Raw genomic sequence first — 18497 nt, forward strand, 5'->3', positions numbered from 1 at the left:
CTCTGTGCAATATAATGGACTTAAATACTTAAATGACACCAAGCAGTGTCAGCGTGTTCACTGGCCACTGCTTATTACAAAAATAAAAATTTTGGATGAATATAACAAAGACAAAACAGTCAGACGGGATAAAAATATCAATTCTAACATGTTTTTTGGAAAATCATCATTTGAACACTGACCCGACTAGCTGGTTAACCCATTCTACAAAATGCAACATAAGCCCCCAAAAAATACTAAACAATTAAACAGGAATTGCAAAGTTAGTTGTATTGTTAATCAATCAAACCATGCTTAGACAAAGTGTCTAGCAATTCAAATGAAAAACAAAATTCAAAGTAGTATGACGGCCCAAGATATCCGCCAACTTCCAATAATGTGAGAGAGTGTTGGTTGTCTCTTTCTTGTTGCAATTTATTTCAATGTCTGAGCATAGAAACTGGATAATGCGTTTACCCTCCCCTTCCTCACTCTCACTCCTCTCTCTTCCATGCAGCCCCTGTCAGTTGAGCTCAAAGGTGTGCATCATTTAGATCCTTGCTTTCCCCATCTCTTTTTTTTGCACACAAAAAAAGAGGTGGTGGAGACTGCTGGTGGAGATTGGGAACTGTTAAAAGTGTCAAAAGTATCTCAAATCAAAAGGGTTTCACCTTCCGGCAAACGTATAGGATGGTCCTTTAATCTTGTACGAGCAGACTTCAACAAATATGAATGCAGACATTGGTTTTCCACATTAGTGTGTAATTGACCTAAGTGTTGGCCTGTGTAAAATTAATCTTGAATGTGTGCAACGCCCCTGTTGCCCTTGACATACTTGACGTATTTTCAGCATGACTTGGCCTTCTATGCGTAAACCCATTTGCAACATCTTCCATGTTTCTGTACAGCCCTTTCAGCAAAAATAAGCACTGGTATTTAAAGAAAAGCTGCAGAGGTTGACTTTGACTGTGTCAAGACCTTGCTCATTGTCCTGCAGCTCTGTGGGACTTTTGTAGTAGTAATGGGCATTTAAAATGCGCATTGTCTTCACAGTGTGCCTTTCAGCCCAATGCCGTGTGTCATTAATCACGGTGGTGGGGAGCGGACTGCCATGTTCAGATTGATGGGAAAGGCTGGTTTTAATTGCGAAAGAGAAGAGAAGGTTGGAAGGTGTAAATGCATGTTGGTGTGTGTGTGTGAGAGGGTGACCTGAATGGGTTTGTCAATAACAAAACAGACCTGATATACTTTGTTCCTCTGTGCCATGGAGGACCACTGTCATAAACTATTAAAAACACAATAATGATCAACACTGTTCAACTGGGTCACAATAAGTTCCGTCATTACCATCGATCCTGCATTTTATTTTGACTTCATACCACAAACACTGTGTGCTCACTAGAGCACAACAAGTGGATTAATCCACTGCTGGAAGTTGGCTTTGTATTAGAGATAAACATCTTCATAAAGAGCATATGGAGCTGGCGCTGAGAGCCGTGGAGGGGAAGTCAGAAACTATTGATAAACAGTCTCTCTCATTGTTGTCTCAAAAATATCTTGTGTTAAAGCTCTGTAATATTGGACACTACGCTACATTTATTGAACCTCACCGAACTCTATAACCATTCAAAATGCATATTAAACTAAGTGTTAATCCAGGGGGAACATGGGGATGTGTGTGTGTGTGTGTGTGGGGGAGGGGGGGGGGGTTACATCTCTGAAAGCAAACAGCAGGCAGCTCAGTGTTGGTACAGCAGCTGCATCAGACTGCAGCTGCAGACTGAATGGACGTCAATGGTCTGTATGTCTGTATGGACTGCCTATTGAAACAGATGTCCATGCACGAGTGTATGGAACATGTAACCTCCGTGCCTGCCTGGACTAAATGATCCATTACTGTGCTTTGTTATTATGGGCATGCAATGTTATCTCATTTTTTAGATAACTAAATTTGGTGGTCATGAGAAAAATGTGTATAATTGAATCCAATGCAACACAATGTTGTGCTTCCTGCGTTCCCTCATTTCTATCCACAATTTCTTGCAATTTTCCGGTTTCATCATGTCGGGGTAGTTTTTATTGTGCCCATGTGATGGTCTGTAAAGATTGTAAAGCACTCTAAAGGAAATTTGTATTTTGTGGTTTTGGTCTACACAGAATAAACTGAATTTAATTGAATGGAAAACCAAAAAGTTATAAAAGTCTGTAGGGGGTTTATATGCTTGTCAATGACTTGGACCCATTATATGAGTATTGAAATAAACTTTTATTTTATGGGATTCCTTCAAAGTAGTCAGGCAATTTTTTCTTAGGTATAGCTACAAGTCCTGCATGAGACCAGTCTGAACCACCAATGTATATTTGAAGGTTAGCCAGGGAGTCAACATAAAAAAAGACAATGGGTTTATTCCTTTTGATCTGAGATTATTATGAAAATTAAATTAAATGGCAAGATAATCTTCACAAATGAACACAACCTTTAAGATTTTAAGCATTAATGTATTCAGTAAAAGTAAAAAGCTCACTAATAAACTGAAAAGGAACTACACCTCAGTGGAACAACTTTGTGTTGCCATGGAATGAAACGGAATCATGAGCTTTGAGCCTGAAGGAAAGAGGAGGAAATGTTTTGTGTCATTGAGGGCGGCGGCCAGCAACAGATCGAGACACTACAATGTTGCACAGACGACGTAGTGCAGGAATAAGATAAAAATATAATGCTATGGGTTAGTAATGTAAAGCTATGGATTAGTTGAGTTAAAAATAAAAATAAAGTGCACCAGCCAACAGAAAGTGACAAGTGAAAGTGACATAGTTTATGTGCATGTAGAAAGTGAGAGTCAGTCAGAGGGGACCCAGGCTCTGTTGATGAGCATGACTGCCGATGGGAAGAAACTGTTAGTGTAGCGGGAGGTCTTAGTCCTAATGGACCTCAGCCTTCTGCCAGATGGAAGGGGCACAAACAGTTTATGTCCAGGGTGAGAGGGGTCGGCTACCATCCTACTGGCCCGCTTCAAAGTCCTAGAAGCGTCCTGGAGAGACGGCAGATTTCAGCCAATCACCCTCTCTGCAGAGCAGATGACACGCTGCAGCCTGCCCTTGTCCTTGGCTGTGGCTGCAGCGTACCACACGGTGATGGAGGAGCAGAGGATGGACTCGATGATGGCCGTGTAGAACTGCACCATCATTGTCTTTGGCAGGTTGGTCAGACTAGATTGCCGTGTGTTATATGAATATCAGTTAGAATTATCTTACTATCTTATCTGATATCATATCTAATATTTCTATTGATATCAATAAGTTTCACACTTGTGAACTTTATTAACTAAATACGACCTCCTGCCTTTCCCAACATTAGGATACGTCTTCCAGTGTAACCATGAAGCAGCGACTGGATTGCAATGATTCATTAGCCATGATCCTGAGGCTAATGATTAAAAACTAGGGCTGTCAAATGGTTAAAAATGTTAATCAAATTAATCAGAATTTTCAGTGGATTAATCATGATTAATCACTATTTGCAATTACACCTTAATGCTAACAATTTTTTCTTTCTGAAATGCATACTAAAGATAAATAACAGGACACAGATACATAATTATCATTATTATTATCATCATTATTATTTTTTACATAAATACATGTTATTGATATTTGACTTGGTTTAATTCATTCCAGAAAATAATCAAATCAATGTTATTTGATAAGTTACAGACTGATTTCCCTGCATGGCTGTAGAAGGGTCTTGAGCCTCTGCAGTTTATCCCACTCTGCTGCGGTCGGCAAAACGAGTTTGTGCTCCTGATGGTCCAGGGCTGCGGTGACCAGACATGTCAACCCTCCCGATATTTTTTACGAGAGACTCCCGAATTTCAAAGCCCCTCCAGAAAATCTCCCGGACCGACCTTTCTCCCGAATTTCTCCCGATTATCCACCCGAACAACAATATTGCTGCACCACCCGTCACTGGGCGCGCCGTTTCAGACCCAACAATAATAAAGGTTATACCTTGAAGTCGAGCGCGGCAATTAGAACGGAAAAAGATGAGACTGGCGCTGCAAAGAAAACCGCTAGCACCCCGAACCACATTGCTTATTATTATTTAGAAGTAAGAGCAGCAAAGATGCTGCAGTGAGTACAAATAAATTAAATGATGGATACCACTTTGAGAAATATCGCAGTAGAGCACCCCACGCTGGCACCCGCACAGGTGCTAGTGTGGACTGGGGCAAACGACTTGCTGAACCTGACGGCCTGACATATGCCTGCAGGTGGCAGTAATGTGTTGTATAGGATGAAGTGCATTCCGTAGAGGAAGAGGTACTTTCCTGACCTGAATAATTTGTCACACTGCGCATGCGTGAAATGTGTTACAAAAATTGACGTAATCAACAAAAAACAACTAATTAACGTTGTTAGCACGCTATTTTTGACAGCCCTATTAAAAACATTTCCTTGTGTACAATCAGCCAAATACACACACGCTAATGCTAATGTGTTACAAATGATTGTACGGGATTCCTGATTGACAATTTCACGTGGGTGACTAAGAGCAGAAGGGCGAGGGGCGTTTAAGAGGTGATGCTCAGGTTGAATACAGGGAAGAAGATCCTGCCTTTCTCTGACAAGCAAGCAAGTCGTTAAAGACTCTTTCACCTGTCAATCACTGCTCGGCATCCGGGCACAGACACGCTGTCACTACATGGTGTCCCGCCCCATCATCTCCTCCTGCTCATGCAGCTTAAACACATTTATGCTGACTGTACGGAATCTGCAGAAGCCAACAAATTAAATTAGCTCGACTGCATTTCTTTCTTTACTGCCGGAGCCATTAACTTGAAACTCGGAGCCAAAGGGTTTGGAATTTTCAGCTGAGTCGAAAATATAAACTTGGGTTATATTGGTGAATGTGCGAACCGGAGACACTCTGCAAGAACAGATCCAGCTCTATTTACTGCTGGGTTCATTACTCAAAAAGTAATTTTTTCTACTTCTTATTACCGTTTGGTAGCAGTAGATCATGACATTCTAACTCTACTGCGATATTTCTCAAAGTGGTATCCATCAGTTAATTTATTTGTACTCACTGCAGCATCTTTGCTGCTCTTACTTCTAAATAATAATAAGCAATGTGGTTCGTGGCTTTTCATTAAGTTGTGATGGTGGGTTCCGCAGCCAATGAGACCAGCTGAGAACCACTGTGACTAAATGGTCATTTACATATAGAGGTCTTAGCAAGTTCATCAACTCATGCAGATGTGGAAAACAGTGACACCCAGATGTCAACCAGCTTTTCTTTTCTTTTCTTTTCTTTAATGTGCTCATATTGTAATGTTAAGACGGGTGTAAAAATGGTAGGTAGTTTTTTTCCATATCCTCTTCCCTACTGAGTGCTAAATATAAAGTATACTGTATATACAGATTCATTTATACATACGGTAGCAATGTGAATATACAAGCTAGATAGATATATTTACAATTATTATTCTTGCAACAATGTGCATTACTTTATGAATACAGCTGCAATTATATTTACGAAATAAAATATTATGGTACTGATAAATGTTTTTAAAATGCAAGTGTTAAAAAAGCATTTCTTGTTTAAATAGCACAGACAATGTAATACAATGAATAATATTTCATACTATCCATGGTATAGCACGTATGATGCATGTTAGTGCAGTTTAAAGTAAATCACATGTAAATAATTATCAAACAGTGAGAAAAGGAATAAATTAATGTTGTAAAAGAGAGGAAAAGTAATGAAATGAAAGAACAATATAATGATTTTATAGTTATTGATTATAGTAAATGTTGCAGTACTAAACGGTTTTATATTAATCTTAGGCTCCCTGGGATCCACTGGGAGGTTGTTCAAACAGCTGCAAGAGAAACATTCTCCCCTTTTTGCACTAAAGACGAGATGTTTTTTTACTGCTGTCATTTCCTACCAGTTTCCCAGGGGGTTTCCATGGAAATAACCATTTAGTCTAATGTAAAGTAGCTCTGAGACAATTATTTTAATCTGTTTAGTTAAGTTCAAAAGCAAGAAAAAGTGGCACAGTGAGAGAAAAAAAATCTCACTCAATAAATTCGTACCACTGGCCATTTTGGCAAAACAAAGTATCCACATTTCGTCACACTGATTCCCCCTTTGATTAACAATTCACTTTTCTCTTTCATTTAATTAATTTGAATGTCCTCAGGGGTCTCTGCTTCGTATTTGCTTGAACGATTAATTTCGTACCAAGAACCATCCGGTCTGGCAACCAAATGCAGTCCCAAAGCTTATAAAAAACCCAAAGGGTATCGTACCTTCCCCCAGCTGAGTGTTATTACACTGTCTCGCCCGCTGAAAGGGCCTCGAGTTAAAGCTTTGACGAGAACTTTCAGTGTGTGTCGGCTTTGTAGGTCTGTGTAGACGAGTGTGTCCCTTTACAAAACCTCTCGTTTTACTGCAGCAGGGTGCTGGTTGTAGTTATTTGCTGGCTCCCTTCCCTCCGTTGGGTCCAGCAGGTAGGTGTGTGTCTCAGCTGAAGGTTCTGTTCTACCTTTTACTCAGAATCTGCTCTTGTGCCACTGAAGACTACGATGAAGAACAAGGACACATGAATCCACAATCTTACAGGCATACAGGCATCAGGAGGCATTTGAGAGTTTTTTTTGTCAAACCTAAGTAAACACTCTTCATCCAGCTCTGTTCACATGAATACGGAGGAAGGTTCAACCCAATTAAAAGCAAAGGAATGCAAAAACATGTGCATGGGGTATCCGTCTGATTCTAAAACTTGATGGGCTTTGATGTGCACAGGAGCACAGGAGCTGCTACTGAACACTAGCTGTCTGCAGCGCTGTGCCCCTCCCTTCAGCTTTAATCCATCCTCGGAACATGGATCTGAGAACATGGATCTCTTTTAACTGGGGGGGGGGGGGGGGTGACGGTAAACAGGGATATGCATGTGAGCGTGTTTGCACTGTTGTTTGAACGCGGCCCCTGCATGGAAGGCCATCCCTCTGAGGTAGGAAATCACACAGCTATGGTATTGGGATGATAAGAAGGACTACGAAATCTAGCAAAATGGCAAAGGAGTGCATGTGATTCCTATGAGGAAGGAAGGGAGGGTTTGAAGTCCAGGGGTCAGCTTGATAAGAGGAGTCATTCAAGTGAGTTGGAGGATAGAGTTTGGAGAATGGAAGTCAGAGAGAGCGAGATAACCAGACGAGGAGCGGTAAATGAGAAAGAGCGATAAGGGAGGAATGGCAGGCTTCTCCTGGTCTTTGTCCTCGCCTCTCCACGAGAGGAGCCTCGTTCGGCTGACATGTGATTGACTGCTGACACCCACTCCTCCTGGCTGTTTCCCCTTCCCTCCGCTGTGACTGAAAACATCCACAGTGAAAAAAACATATCTAGAATTGTAACACTGGAAATCGATGTGCCCACAATCTGTAGGGAAGCCCTGTCATTTGCAGCATTTGGGGAGCCGATAAGGGCCGTGATCGATCCATTCCATCGTCTCTCACTTCAGAGAAAAAAAAGGACACAAAGGTGTACGTTGTGAGGTATTGATTAGAAAACCAGGATAAGCTACATTAAAGACTGTTGGTGGAGAAAATTCATTTTGTTATTATTCAAGTGACAATCCTTACTTTGGACCTAGATGTAGGTTTGTGAAGGGGGGGCTGAATAGTTTTGCATAAACATCCACTCTCTTTAGTGCCTTCTACGTTAAAAGAGAGCCATGTCTCCTTCTTAAATGTTAATTTAAATTTAGACCTAAACTTATGCATTTATTTCACTACCTGATGGAAATCAATACGTCTGGTCCTGGTCATTTGTACGTTTGAATCAGTTAATGTTGTGAATTTGTAATGTTAAAAATCTTGCAAACTAGATGTGGTAAACATGTATTGATTTGTTCGAAAATGTGCCTTTCCATATTCTTTATAAGCTAATTGTTTGGTCCCCATGGAGAGATACAGATATACATAATTATAACTTAAATAAACACCTCAATGGGTCTTTTGGACATCATTTAGAAACAATTTTGCCATAATCTCAAAATTGAGTAGTGCATAAAAGAAAGTGATGTTTTTCTTGGAGCATCTTCCCTTCCTTTCTAAGTTGGAGGTGTAACAGTGTGTGAAAGCTCCCAGCAGCTAAATACATAAATATTGAGTACAATTTAAATTATGGAATGCTACATATACACCTCTAAGGAAATTAAAGATCTAAGTAGGTAAAGTAGGTAAACTATTGTAAAATAATATAGAATATATGTTGGCAGCAGGTAAACACATTATGGACTAAATATGTCATTTCAGCTTATATTTGATCTGATGTTACTTTACATAATGCTAAGACAACATTTAAAAAAACAACTTCAACAATTCCCTCCAAACTAAATAATGATTGCCTCGCTTTTTTTTAACACCCAAAGCCCAAAACACGCAAAATCGACTAGACTAGATCGAGTTGACTACTGAGATTTTTTATTTTGTTGTTGCAATGTTGGATTATGGCGATTACCATGCTATTTTTATAATGAAAAAACAGAAGTTACGTATGGAGATGGTAGATGGTAGAGATCATACAGCCCTGTACAGCGTCATTGACTGCTCAATCACAGTAATCCTACCTTTAACCATACCCGTCTTTATGCTCTATTTGATTCTAAATGGTCCATCATTTACTAAAGTAACATCATACTGTATGGAAGAGGACCTTAAACTAGAAGTTGAGACCATAAACGGGTGTTTAATGATTGCTGAGGGAATAAATCAAGTCATTTTTCCATAAACGTCTATACAATCAGACTTCTATTTGTAACCAGAGGATTGACCCCTGCTGGTCAATAGAGATTTTGCAGGTTTTAAAACACTTCCGCATTGGCTTCCCTCTGCAGAACTGAGTTTGCCGCCTGACTTTAACAGTTGAGACTGACTAGACTATTTATTTATTTGTCAATAAAAACCCATGTGTGTCAAGAATACGCATCCTTCTATCTGTGCTTCTCCTCAGCTGCATTACATGTACGTATCAGCTTGTTGGCTCGGAGTGGCGACCGCACAAAAAGCCCCGGCTTCACAGACATGGGGCTGTTGACAACAAATTGGAGCAGTGTACTTGTAAAGCAGGCTGAGCATAAAAGTCACTCATAAACGCCTCCCTCCTCTGCTCCTACCCCTCCTTTGTTCCACATCTCCCATTTCATTCATCCATGGTTCTGCACAATAAAGTGAGGAAAGAGTCGCCACTTGGGAGATTGAAGGTCAGGATTTTGCTGTTCTCTGCTATTTATTGATATCTATATTACTGAGATTGTGTAAGGAGAACAGATGCAAATAGATAACGGCAGTGTTCAACAAAATAACAAATAAATAAGGGAAATTGTTGCGCAACTTGATATCTCCAAAACCTTTTGGGGGGTGGCGAGGTCATTTCAGTGTTTTAACGCTGGAATTGAATAGGATCTAGAAAAATCTTACATTGGGTAAGAAAAACTACTTTTTATGGCTGACATTAGCATTGATGTTAAGTGCATACTCCATAATAAAGTCTATTGAAAATGTTGACCATGTGTTCTGTTGCATTAGTGATGTAATTCAACTGCAACCACAAAACAGGAGTAATATGATTGAAACTAATACGTTAATAATGTAAAATCCATTTTTGTTGATGATACAATTAGAACCTTGATAGTCAAAAGGGCCTCAACAAAAGACTCCATGTTGGGCTGCTGCATTAGTTACTATGGCAACAGCTCAGAATGCAATATATGTGTGAGAGAAATTAAGCATTAAAAATAAATAACCATGTTTTGTGAGTCATATACAGCAGCCCTGATGTAACTATTAAATGATTGACAAAACTAGTTGTAGATTTATAACTGGATTGCAAGTCTTGGATGAGAAAAGAAAGTTTCACGACGCCAGAGTTCAGTAATTTAGTTTAGTAATGTGATGGACAGGTCCATATTTTAATGTGTTCCTCCCCAGCGAAATACAGATAATAGAATTATTTAATAGCTTTTTAGACAGTCTGCAGCTGGGTTCATGACAGGTTTTAGAACAATAAGTAATATCCCTCCACATTCCACTGCAATGCTCCAGAAATACTCCAGTAAAGACACCCAGTATATGCGTTAGACCTTGGATGGTTCAGCACTCTGGAGTGATTTCTGAAGTGGGGCGTTAGTGGCCGCTTGGCCGCTCATTGTGACGTAACGGGATGGTGAGATCCAAAGTAGGAGATAATTGACACGGTTGCTAATTCCCACCGGCGGGAGGTGTGAATGTCGGATGTGAGCTCCAATGGCAGATCCAACACAGAGGAGGGAGGCGCCCTCCGCCTTTCCATTTCCACTATTTCAGAGTGCAGCATCTTTGTGGGCCCTGTTCCAGTTAGTCATCAGATCAAAGAGTAGGGCAGCACATCACTAAACAGCTGTAAAGCTGCCCTGTGTTAACCTTCTCACACATACAGTACGTCTACTTAATGATTAACTTCAGCCGGAGCCGCTGCAGCTAAAACACGGAATCCCAAAAAGATGTGTGCACCCTATTTTAGGGGGGCTGAAGCCACTCTGGGGCATAGCCTAAAATTTGAATTTCATTGATTTGTGTTATCATATACTGAATTGTCCCTTTTTTTATGCCTTTCAGCTTTTTTCCTCTCCCCTCCCTTTTTTGTTAAAGTGTATTTATTATTATTTGCTTGTGTTGTTTGCAGACTTTCTCCTCATCAAATATACAGTATGTGGAGTGAAATTTTGGACTTTACAAAATGAATTGAATTGAACTCACATTACATTTAATAAAAACAATTGGCAAAGGTAAGGCAATGAGGCATCTTGTCCTCACAGTTGTATGGCTGCCTGCAGGGAATGAAATAGGAACACTATTAAGCCAACACAAATAAAATAACTTATTATATGGGACTTTCTCTTTGTTGTTTAGGTTGTGTGGGCAATTGGAATTGAATTATATTATCAGGTATAAATAATACAAAGCATCTGGTGGCGCATTATTAACCATGTAAGTGCTTGCATTTCATCTCCTTTCTCTTTCGCGTCCTTTGCTGTCTGCTCTTCTATCTCCAGCATCTATTTCAGGCTCCAGACGTATGGGCCATGTCTATCAGAGGTAGCAAATTGGAGGCATAAGGGGTAAACTGGACTGAAATTGTAAAGAGAAGCTGCCAGAATGTCACCGTTTGGGAGAAGCTGTGGAGCAGATTTTATGGAGCACCATTAGAGTGGAGTCAGTGAACCAGACTCTGATTAGACCAACAATGCCAAATGGTCCCCATTACACTCACTCATTCTCACATGTTGGATAATAACAGCTGTACAGCTGATATGTAACATGTCATTTTTTAAAGAATGGAACCTGTGTTGTGTGAGAACATTTGTTAAAATGCACAAACAAAAGAATAATTGGACACAGTGTTATTGCTGCCTATTGTAGTCCTGAGAGAAAAGCTTAGTGAAAACATTGCTGTAATGAACTGTCCGTCTGATCTTTGGTGCTTGGCCTTTGCTGTGCAGGGGATTTTTAGAGCTTTGTTCCTCAAGTTGAAGGTTAAATGTTGACAAGAGTGCTGAGATAGTACCAGCCCAGTAAAGGCAGGGGCAAAACAATGGGCTTATATATTGTAAAAGCCCCCCCAGTTAAAAACATGTTTCAGACGTGTCAGAGTCAGAGGTTTCTCTTTCTATCATCCCATGTATGAGAGTGAAATAAATAAATAAACCAGGCCGTGAATAATATAAGACCAATCCACTTGGGATAGGGAAGCCCTCTGAGGCAAATTTGTAATTTGCGATTTTGGGCTATACAAAATAAAATGAATTGAATTGGGATGTAGATTGGAACGAAAGAGGAAAAAGTTCAGTGTAGAAGAGATAAACACCTTTAAAGACCCATTGTGTAAAAACTCCAAGTATACAGGGTGGCTAATTAAACTAATATAATAATTATACTAATAAGATATCACCACCACAGACACGGGTAGACAAAGTAGTCAAATATACCCGGATGTGTAATCTGGAGGTTTTCTTCCCACCAGGTTATGGAAACTTAAAAAAAAAACATTCATTGAAATCATTCTTATTGTAAAGCAGATCAATAGTTCAACTGTATTTTCAATTTTCCTGATTTAAAGTATAAAATGTGAATAAAAAACAAGCTGAAAAAAAAGAATGCAGGTGATTTTCAGGGAGGTCTGTTCCACCAATGCAGCCATGAGGAACCGGAGGACTTCCTGGAGATGTAAAGCAGGTCGGACGAGGTTATCTACTCGCTTCAGAGACATTTCTCTCTCCCTCTCTACTTCAAAGTGCCACTATCAAGAAGGGGAGAAGATGAGAGGGGGGAGGGAAGTTCCCCTCAGGATCAAACCCGGGCCGCGGGCTGGGGCTGGTTTCTCAGAGAACAACGTCTTTCAGCGATCCGCAGCTTTGACCTCTGAACTGTGATGCGATTGAAAATGTGGAGCAGCTCGTTGAGGAGAGAATGGAGGCTGAGGCCATTAATCACAAATGCCACCTCAAACCTACTGTCCATGCGCACAAACAACCAACACACACCACACACACACACACACACACACAAACACACACACACATTCTGCTGACATTCAGGCTGCAAAGTCGGACTGGGTGTTGTTCTGGGAATATTTGAGAGAGATTCAATTCCAATTAAACCCTATATGGAAGATCCAAATCCGGGGTGGATTTTCCTTAGCACAGCCTCCCTGACCCCCCCCACGCCCGAATAGGCCTCCCTGCAATGATGCATGCTGCGAAGAAAAATAACCAGGAGCCCAAAGTGCCCATTCCAGGCGCCACAGTTAGGGGTTTTATCATTGACTTTATGGCCAAACACCAAGGTCAAGTGCTGTTCCGGTTGTTTGAGGGAGCATGGGGGGGGGGGGGGGGGGGGGGGGGCTGAGCCAAGATCAAGGGGGGGCCAGGACTCACAGAGTCAGGATCACATAGGTTACAGTTACATTATAAAGCAGTGCAAGAAGACCAGGTCACCTTCACACGTGTATTCCAAAGTTGTGCACCATCAATCTTCCTGGGCAGTCTCACAGCAGCACTCGGATTGGAGGTCAAAGTTCACACCAGACACCCCAGTTTCAAACATATTTCTTTTTGAAAGCCTTATAATATTTACTCAGAATTCTGCTTTAGAGCAATTAAAAAAAAAATGAATGAATTTAGATTTGATGGTGATGGTGACGATATCTGAGGTTAAAACAAAAATATCATGACACTATTTGAGCACCTACTTGGTTAATAGTTTGAAAATCATCTTGTTGGTGCTCTCATCTCAAACATCAAACATAACTTTGCTCCTTATTATGAATATCTATAATAGTTATATACATCACATGTAAATTACATACTTTTTGTTTACCATGTAATTTTATCTTCAATAAATAAATCTCTTGACCCCACCTTAAAGGCCACTCAAACCCCCCCCCCCCCCCCCCCTTTGAAACCCCCCATGTACATATTTGCATTTGCATATTACATATTTCATGTCTGCCCCGTGGAGGCGGGAGTCACCGGGAAGGAACGGCGTCGGGGACAGAGGCGGGCAACCGGGCAGAGGAGGGTGGGGGGGGGTTGAAGTGTGGCCCTCTGAACTCCGGGTCCTTTTGTACTCGGCTCTTGAACAGCTCCAAAGTGACGCCTCCATGCTGCTCTAAAAGCTGAGCAGCACGCGGCTCAATTGAGAGAAATGTTCACTTAGTTGAACATCTGTGCTGAGAGAAAAAGTCCCAACCCTCTCAATGCTCTTCCCCCATATCACCTGACTACACACAATGCACTTCTTCCGGGGGGGGGGGGATTTGAATGAATGCGGGCCCGTTGTTGATTTCAGCTTCAAAGAACTCAACGGAAACAACTAGTATTTTTTATTATTATGGGCTCAGGGACTGAAACTGGGAAGAGGAGGGGGGGGGGGGTCACACTGTGTGAGCTGTGCTGTGGGGATCTCAGTGGGACTTTCTCTGCCCCCCCACCGGGCGGACTGCGTGACACTGCAGGCCCCATTTGCACCGTGTGATAATAACACTTTAATGTGTCTCCAGTGGTCCACTGCATCCCAGGGGGGGGGGGGGGGGGGGACCTTCAAGTCACAGTGCCGCATCGAGGCCCACATAGATTTAATTTTTTTTTTTAAGTTGCCAGCACGGCTCAAATCTTTGAATTAGAGCAAAATAAAGGAGAGCAACATAATTTAGCAGATTCACACCAAACATACACAACTGTTAATAGACGACACAAAATGACACGTAAAAAAGGTAAATGGGAAAAATAAGATTATTAATAAAAACATAATTTAATGATACTGGAGTTTTAGGCAAAAAAAAAAAATCAAAACGGCAATTCAGAATAGAAAAAAGTCTCCTTATCCTCCTTCAGCCAGATGTTCACACACTGCGGAATGACTAAAATATCTGACAACTTGGATGAGGAAAATACCAGATTCCTAATAATATGGTATTAAATTCAATTAAATGGAAGTCAATTTGAAAGACTTTGATTGTGGATCATTGAACTGTGTGACGTATAACACAACAAGCCGAATTAGACCCGACCCCGTTGCCCGTTTATCCCCGAACGTGCATCTCTATTAAATGTAGCTGAGTTGCATTGAGGTACAGCGGAGAGATGCCGGTAAACCGGCAGGTGATCGGTGCCTCCCGTATCGCGCTCTACTGGGGTCAAGCCGCGTCTCTTAGACAAGAGGATTAAGCGGAGAATAAAACCACCAGAGTTCAGCTCTAATCCCCGCAGCAACGTAAACTCGGTGTACTCTGGGCGGGGAGCAAATGGGGGGGGGGGGGGGGGGGCGGTTAATGGATAAAGTGGATTTCATCACCACTGCACAGCATTAAAACACACAAACACATTTCTGTGGTCAGTGAGAATTACAAAAGAAATGTTGTAAAAAAAATGCTTGAGAAAGTTGGGCAGACAGTTGTACAGCGCAACTTTAACTATTACTTTATCGCATTTTGTTCATTTAAATATGTGTTTTGAATTGAAATACATAGTATAATTGTTAGGCCTGCTAACCACACACAAGGCGTTAATAGAATCTCCATAATAATACAATTCTTACAGGCATTACTATTCATTTTAAAACGTAAAATAACTCTATTTTATAAGGCATTACAGTTGTAGGCATTGGGGTGAAACCCATTTTTTAATTTTTTTCCAATTAGAAAATATACATAGGCTACTGTTTAAACTACAGGTAAGACACATAAAATGTTGTTTTTAAGTATTGTACTTTTTAATGTTGATGGGCTATTCTTAATTAAAGAAGAGATAGATCGGGGCTTTCAGGCCTGAAATCTAAATAGTAGAGAGAGAAACTAATTCATTTCCTCTCTTTTAATATTATCATTCTCTCTGTTTGTGTGAGAAAGTGATATCATATTTCGTAATAATAATAATAACAGACTAAAATAAGCGTCACATTAGATGTGTGAATTAAAACATGAGAACGTACTTCAGCTAAACCAAGTATTATTGGAGTGTATGTTCCGTTTCGTCTTTTCGGAATAACCCTTGTTCCTATCAGCTGGCTATTTTTAGTATTGAACGAAACCCAAAAGTTTTCTATCTAATACACATGCGTCCTTCCCCGATTGAAAGGCAGGCGGGTTCGCGTGGAGTGCGTCGTGGGGAGCTGCTCTCACGTGCTGTGGATTGAGTTCTCCGGTTTGTTATGGCGCCCCCGTGAGACGGTCTCACTGCCGGTGCCGTCCAGTGACCCCCCGCTTTCAGGTATCAGATGTTTCAGCATTCAAACAACCGTCTTTCCTTTGTCTTATCACGTTTCCCGTGCGTGGACACCCCACTCAAGAGAGAGGACTCCACTGTACACGCAGCGGGAACAATGAACGGATCTGCGGGAACTTTTACTGCAAAACACTTAAAACACCGCTGTTCCACATTGAGGAGGCGCGCTTCACCAACGCGCGCGCCACCAAACGCGCATATTGGAGTCGTGTTAACGCGAGAAAATGGCTGTAAGGCTATTTCTTCAGCACAGAGCAAAGTGGAAGAAAAGTTGTTTTTAAGTGCGCAAGGCTGAGACTCACCAGGAAAAGTGCAGGCGGCAGGAGGAGCACGGCGCACCAGCGCGTCACCCGCATCCTCTCGGAGCTCAAAGTTCCGCTAACGTCCCTCGGCTGGTCGCTGCGGCTCTCCGGACCATAAATCCACCCGCTATCCGCCTCACAGCAGCCCCGGCGAAATGGACACCACGCACCCCATGGCTGCAGAACAAAGGTGAGAGTTGGAGACTTGGGCCGGGGGGAGGGGGGGGGGGACGCTGCTGCTGTGGGCACCCGATGGAGGTAGAGGGACAGCGGGGCGACAGGCGGCGGCAATTGGCCGGTTAATCCAGGGGTCAGTGGAGTGGAGGACGGCTTGGCGCGCGCAGCAGGTCGGAGTCCTCCGATCTGAAGAAAGTGGCGGAGCTGTCAGCTTTATAGCGCGCGCCCGCGACACAACCAGGGGGAGATTCTGGCTCTAGGGGGGAGGGACGAGGGAAAGAGACGAGGGAGGGTCGGATGGAGATGGAGGTAGGGTGGGCTGGGCAGGGAAAGAACGCATACAACGAGAGGAGATTGGTCAAAGGCGCAAGGAGGATGAAGAAAGCCAAGTTTCTTTCCCCCCTCTCTCTCTCTCTCTCTCTCTCCCCTCGCGCGCTTCGTTTGGCTGCTGGTTCGATCGCCTGATGTAGATGAATGAGCTGACATCCACTACTCTGCTGCCAATAACTCCAGGCAGCTTCCAACTAGAGAGCCTCGAACCCGAACCCATACGGCACAGCTGCTGGTTCTCATCACGTGATTTGCAATAAGAATCTTCACCTACTGCATTTTCGTAAATTGTACTGCACCCCCAAAATCTGCATTAAGCAATGTGCTTCACAACTTCACAACCTTGCAGGGAAAGACCTCGGCTCCAAACAAAAGTGCACCCCCTCCCCAAGTTGTGAATAGGAAAAACAATTGTTTGGAAGAAAAGATGCTTTAGTCTCCTTTTAGAACATGGCACGCAGGATAGCTTGTCCTTTAATACATCCACAAAAACCGTATTGCTACAACACTCTGGTAGTCACTATAATTATATGATGGGACCCTGCTGATGGGGCGCAGTTGATCGTACTCATCTGATGGGGCCCCAGAAACCTGCTGATGGGTTCCAGCTGATGGGCCCTGCTAATGGGACTCTGCTAATGGTAGCCTGTTGATGGGGCCCTGCTGATGGGCACCTTCTGATGGCACCCTGCCGATGGCCCCCTGCTGATTGGGCTCTGGGCCCCTGCTGATGGGCCCCTGCTCTGAGCGGCCCCGACAGCCTTCACAGAGCAGGCACAGATAGATGACGGGGGTCGTCTGACTTTCACTGCAGCTGTAATGGAGCCCAATCGGGTTCTCTGGTTGGACCCAAATACTCCATGATTCAGATTTATTGCAACATTCTCTCATTGTTGGTGAAGATTTTTCTCAAAATGAACTTTTATTGCAGTCCTATAGGCTCAGGACCCGAAGGGACCCGATCTTAACCCGACCTTTTTACGGGAGTATTGAGGAGAAGGTATTTCTCACAGAACTCTTTCCAAATGTAGTGAACAATAATTCATGTTGACACCCTAACCCTACCCAGGTACGGAAATCTCATGCATACAAATTGCAATTTATATTTTTAAAACAATAGGCCTAAATGTGACTTCACTTCATTTCATTTAATTTATTCATAAGGAAGATGCTTTCCAGTCATCATGGAACACTGACAAAACAATCAGACATATGCAAGTTTCAGGTTGATTCCCACGAATAATAATAATGTTGCAAATAAAAGATATTGTGTTTTAGAAAACAATTAGCCAAGATCTATCTGGTACTTTTTATAACCTTCTTTAATAGAGTAGGCAAAATGAAATGTATAATCTCAAAATAATTAATTCATTCAGCTGGGCATTATTTTCACATGCAGATTTATGTTTGCTATGGTGTATTGTTTAGATGTAATTCTTTTGAGTTTTGTTAGGCTAATATTTAATCTTTCAACTGAGCTTTTTCTGCATTTTGTTTACAGGATAATAAACATTTGTAACGCAAGAGTGCATTTTCAATCACAAAAGACAAATAATATCTTAAAGGGTAGATGTTAAAAAAAATGAATAACCATTCCATTCATGTTCATGATGTTTACTAAAGGGGACCAGTGTCAGTGGCAGACGTCATAACACTCGCCTCCCGGTGTGGAGATGCTTCTCATCCGATAGAGCTTTGGCCTTGCTGCTGTCACAGAGCACGCATTAAAAAGGCTGAATAAAATGCAGGATTTTCTTGGAGTTGTTTTATTGCTTGGAGAAATGCTTTGCAATGGGCTCCCGGTCAGTGACAGAGACGTGGGAAAGATGAGTCTTGGTGCATTTCAGCAGAGCACCGAGAGTTGTGTCAGTGTCTCCGAATG

General features: G+C 41.9%; 1 protein-coding gene across 1 annotated transcript in view; it reads right to left on the minus strand.

The window, feature by feature from the left end:
* nxph1 (neurexophilin 1) overlaps nucleotides 1-16650 on the minus strand; it is a 35681-nt gene extending 19031 nt beyond the window's left edge. Inside the window, exon 1 of the mRNA XM_037474766.2 lies at nucleotides 16109-16650. Coding sequence (XP_037330663.1) covers nucleotides 16109-16162 — 54 coding nt within the window. The 5' untranslated portion in view covers nucleotides 16163-16650. The remainder of the gene's footprint in view (nucleotides 1-16108) is intronic.
* Nucleotides 16651-18497: the final 1847 nt, after the last annotated feature.

The sequence above is a fragment of the Pungitius pungitius genome, chromosome 17 (genome assembly GCF_949316345.1).
Source record: "Pungitius pungitius chromosome 17, fPunPun2.1, whole genome shotgun sequence".
NCBI classification, from domain to species: Eukaryota; Metazoa; Chordata; class Actinopteri; order Perciformes; family Gasterosteidae; genus Pungitius; species Pungitius pungitius.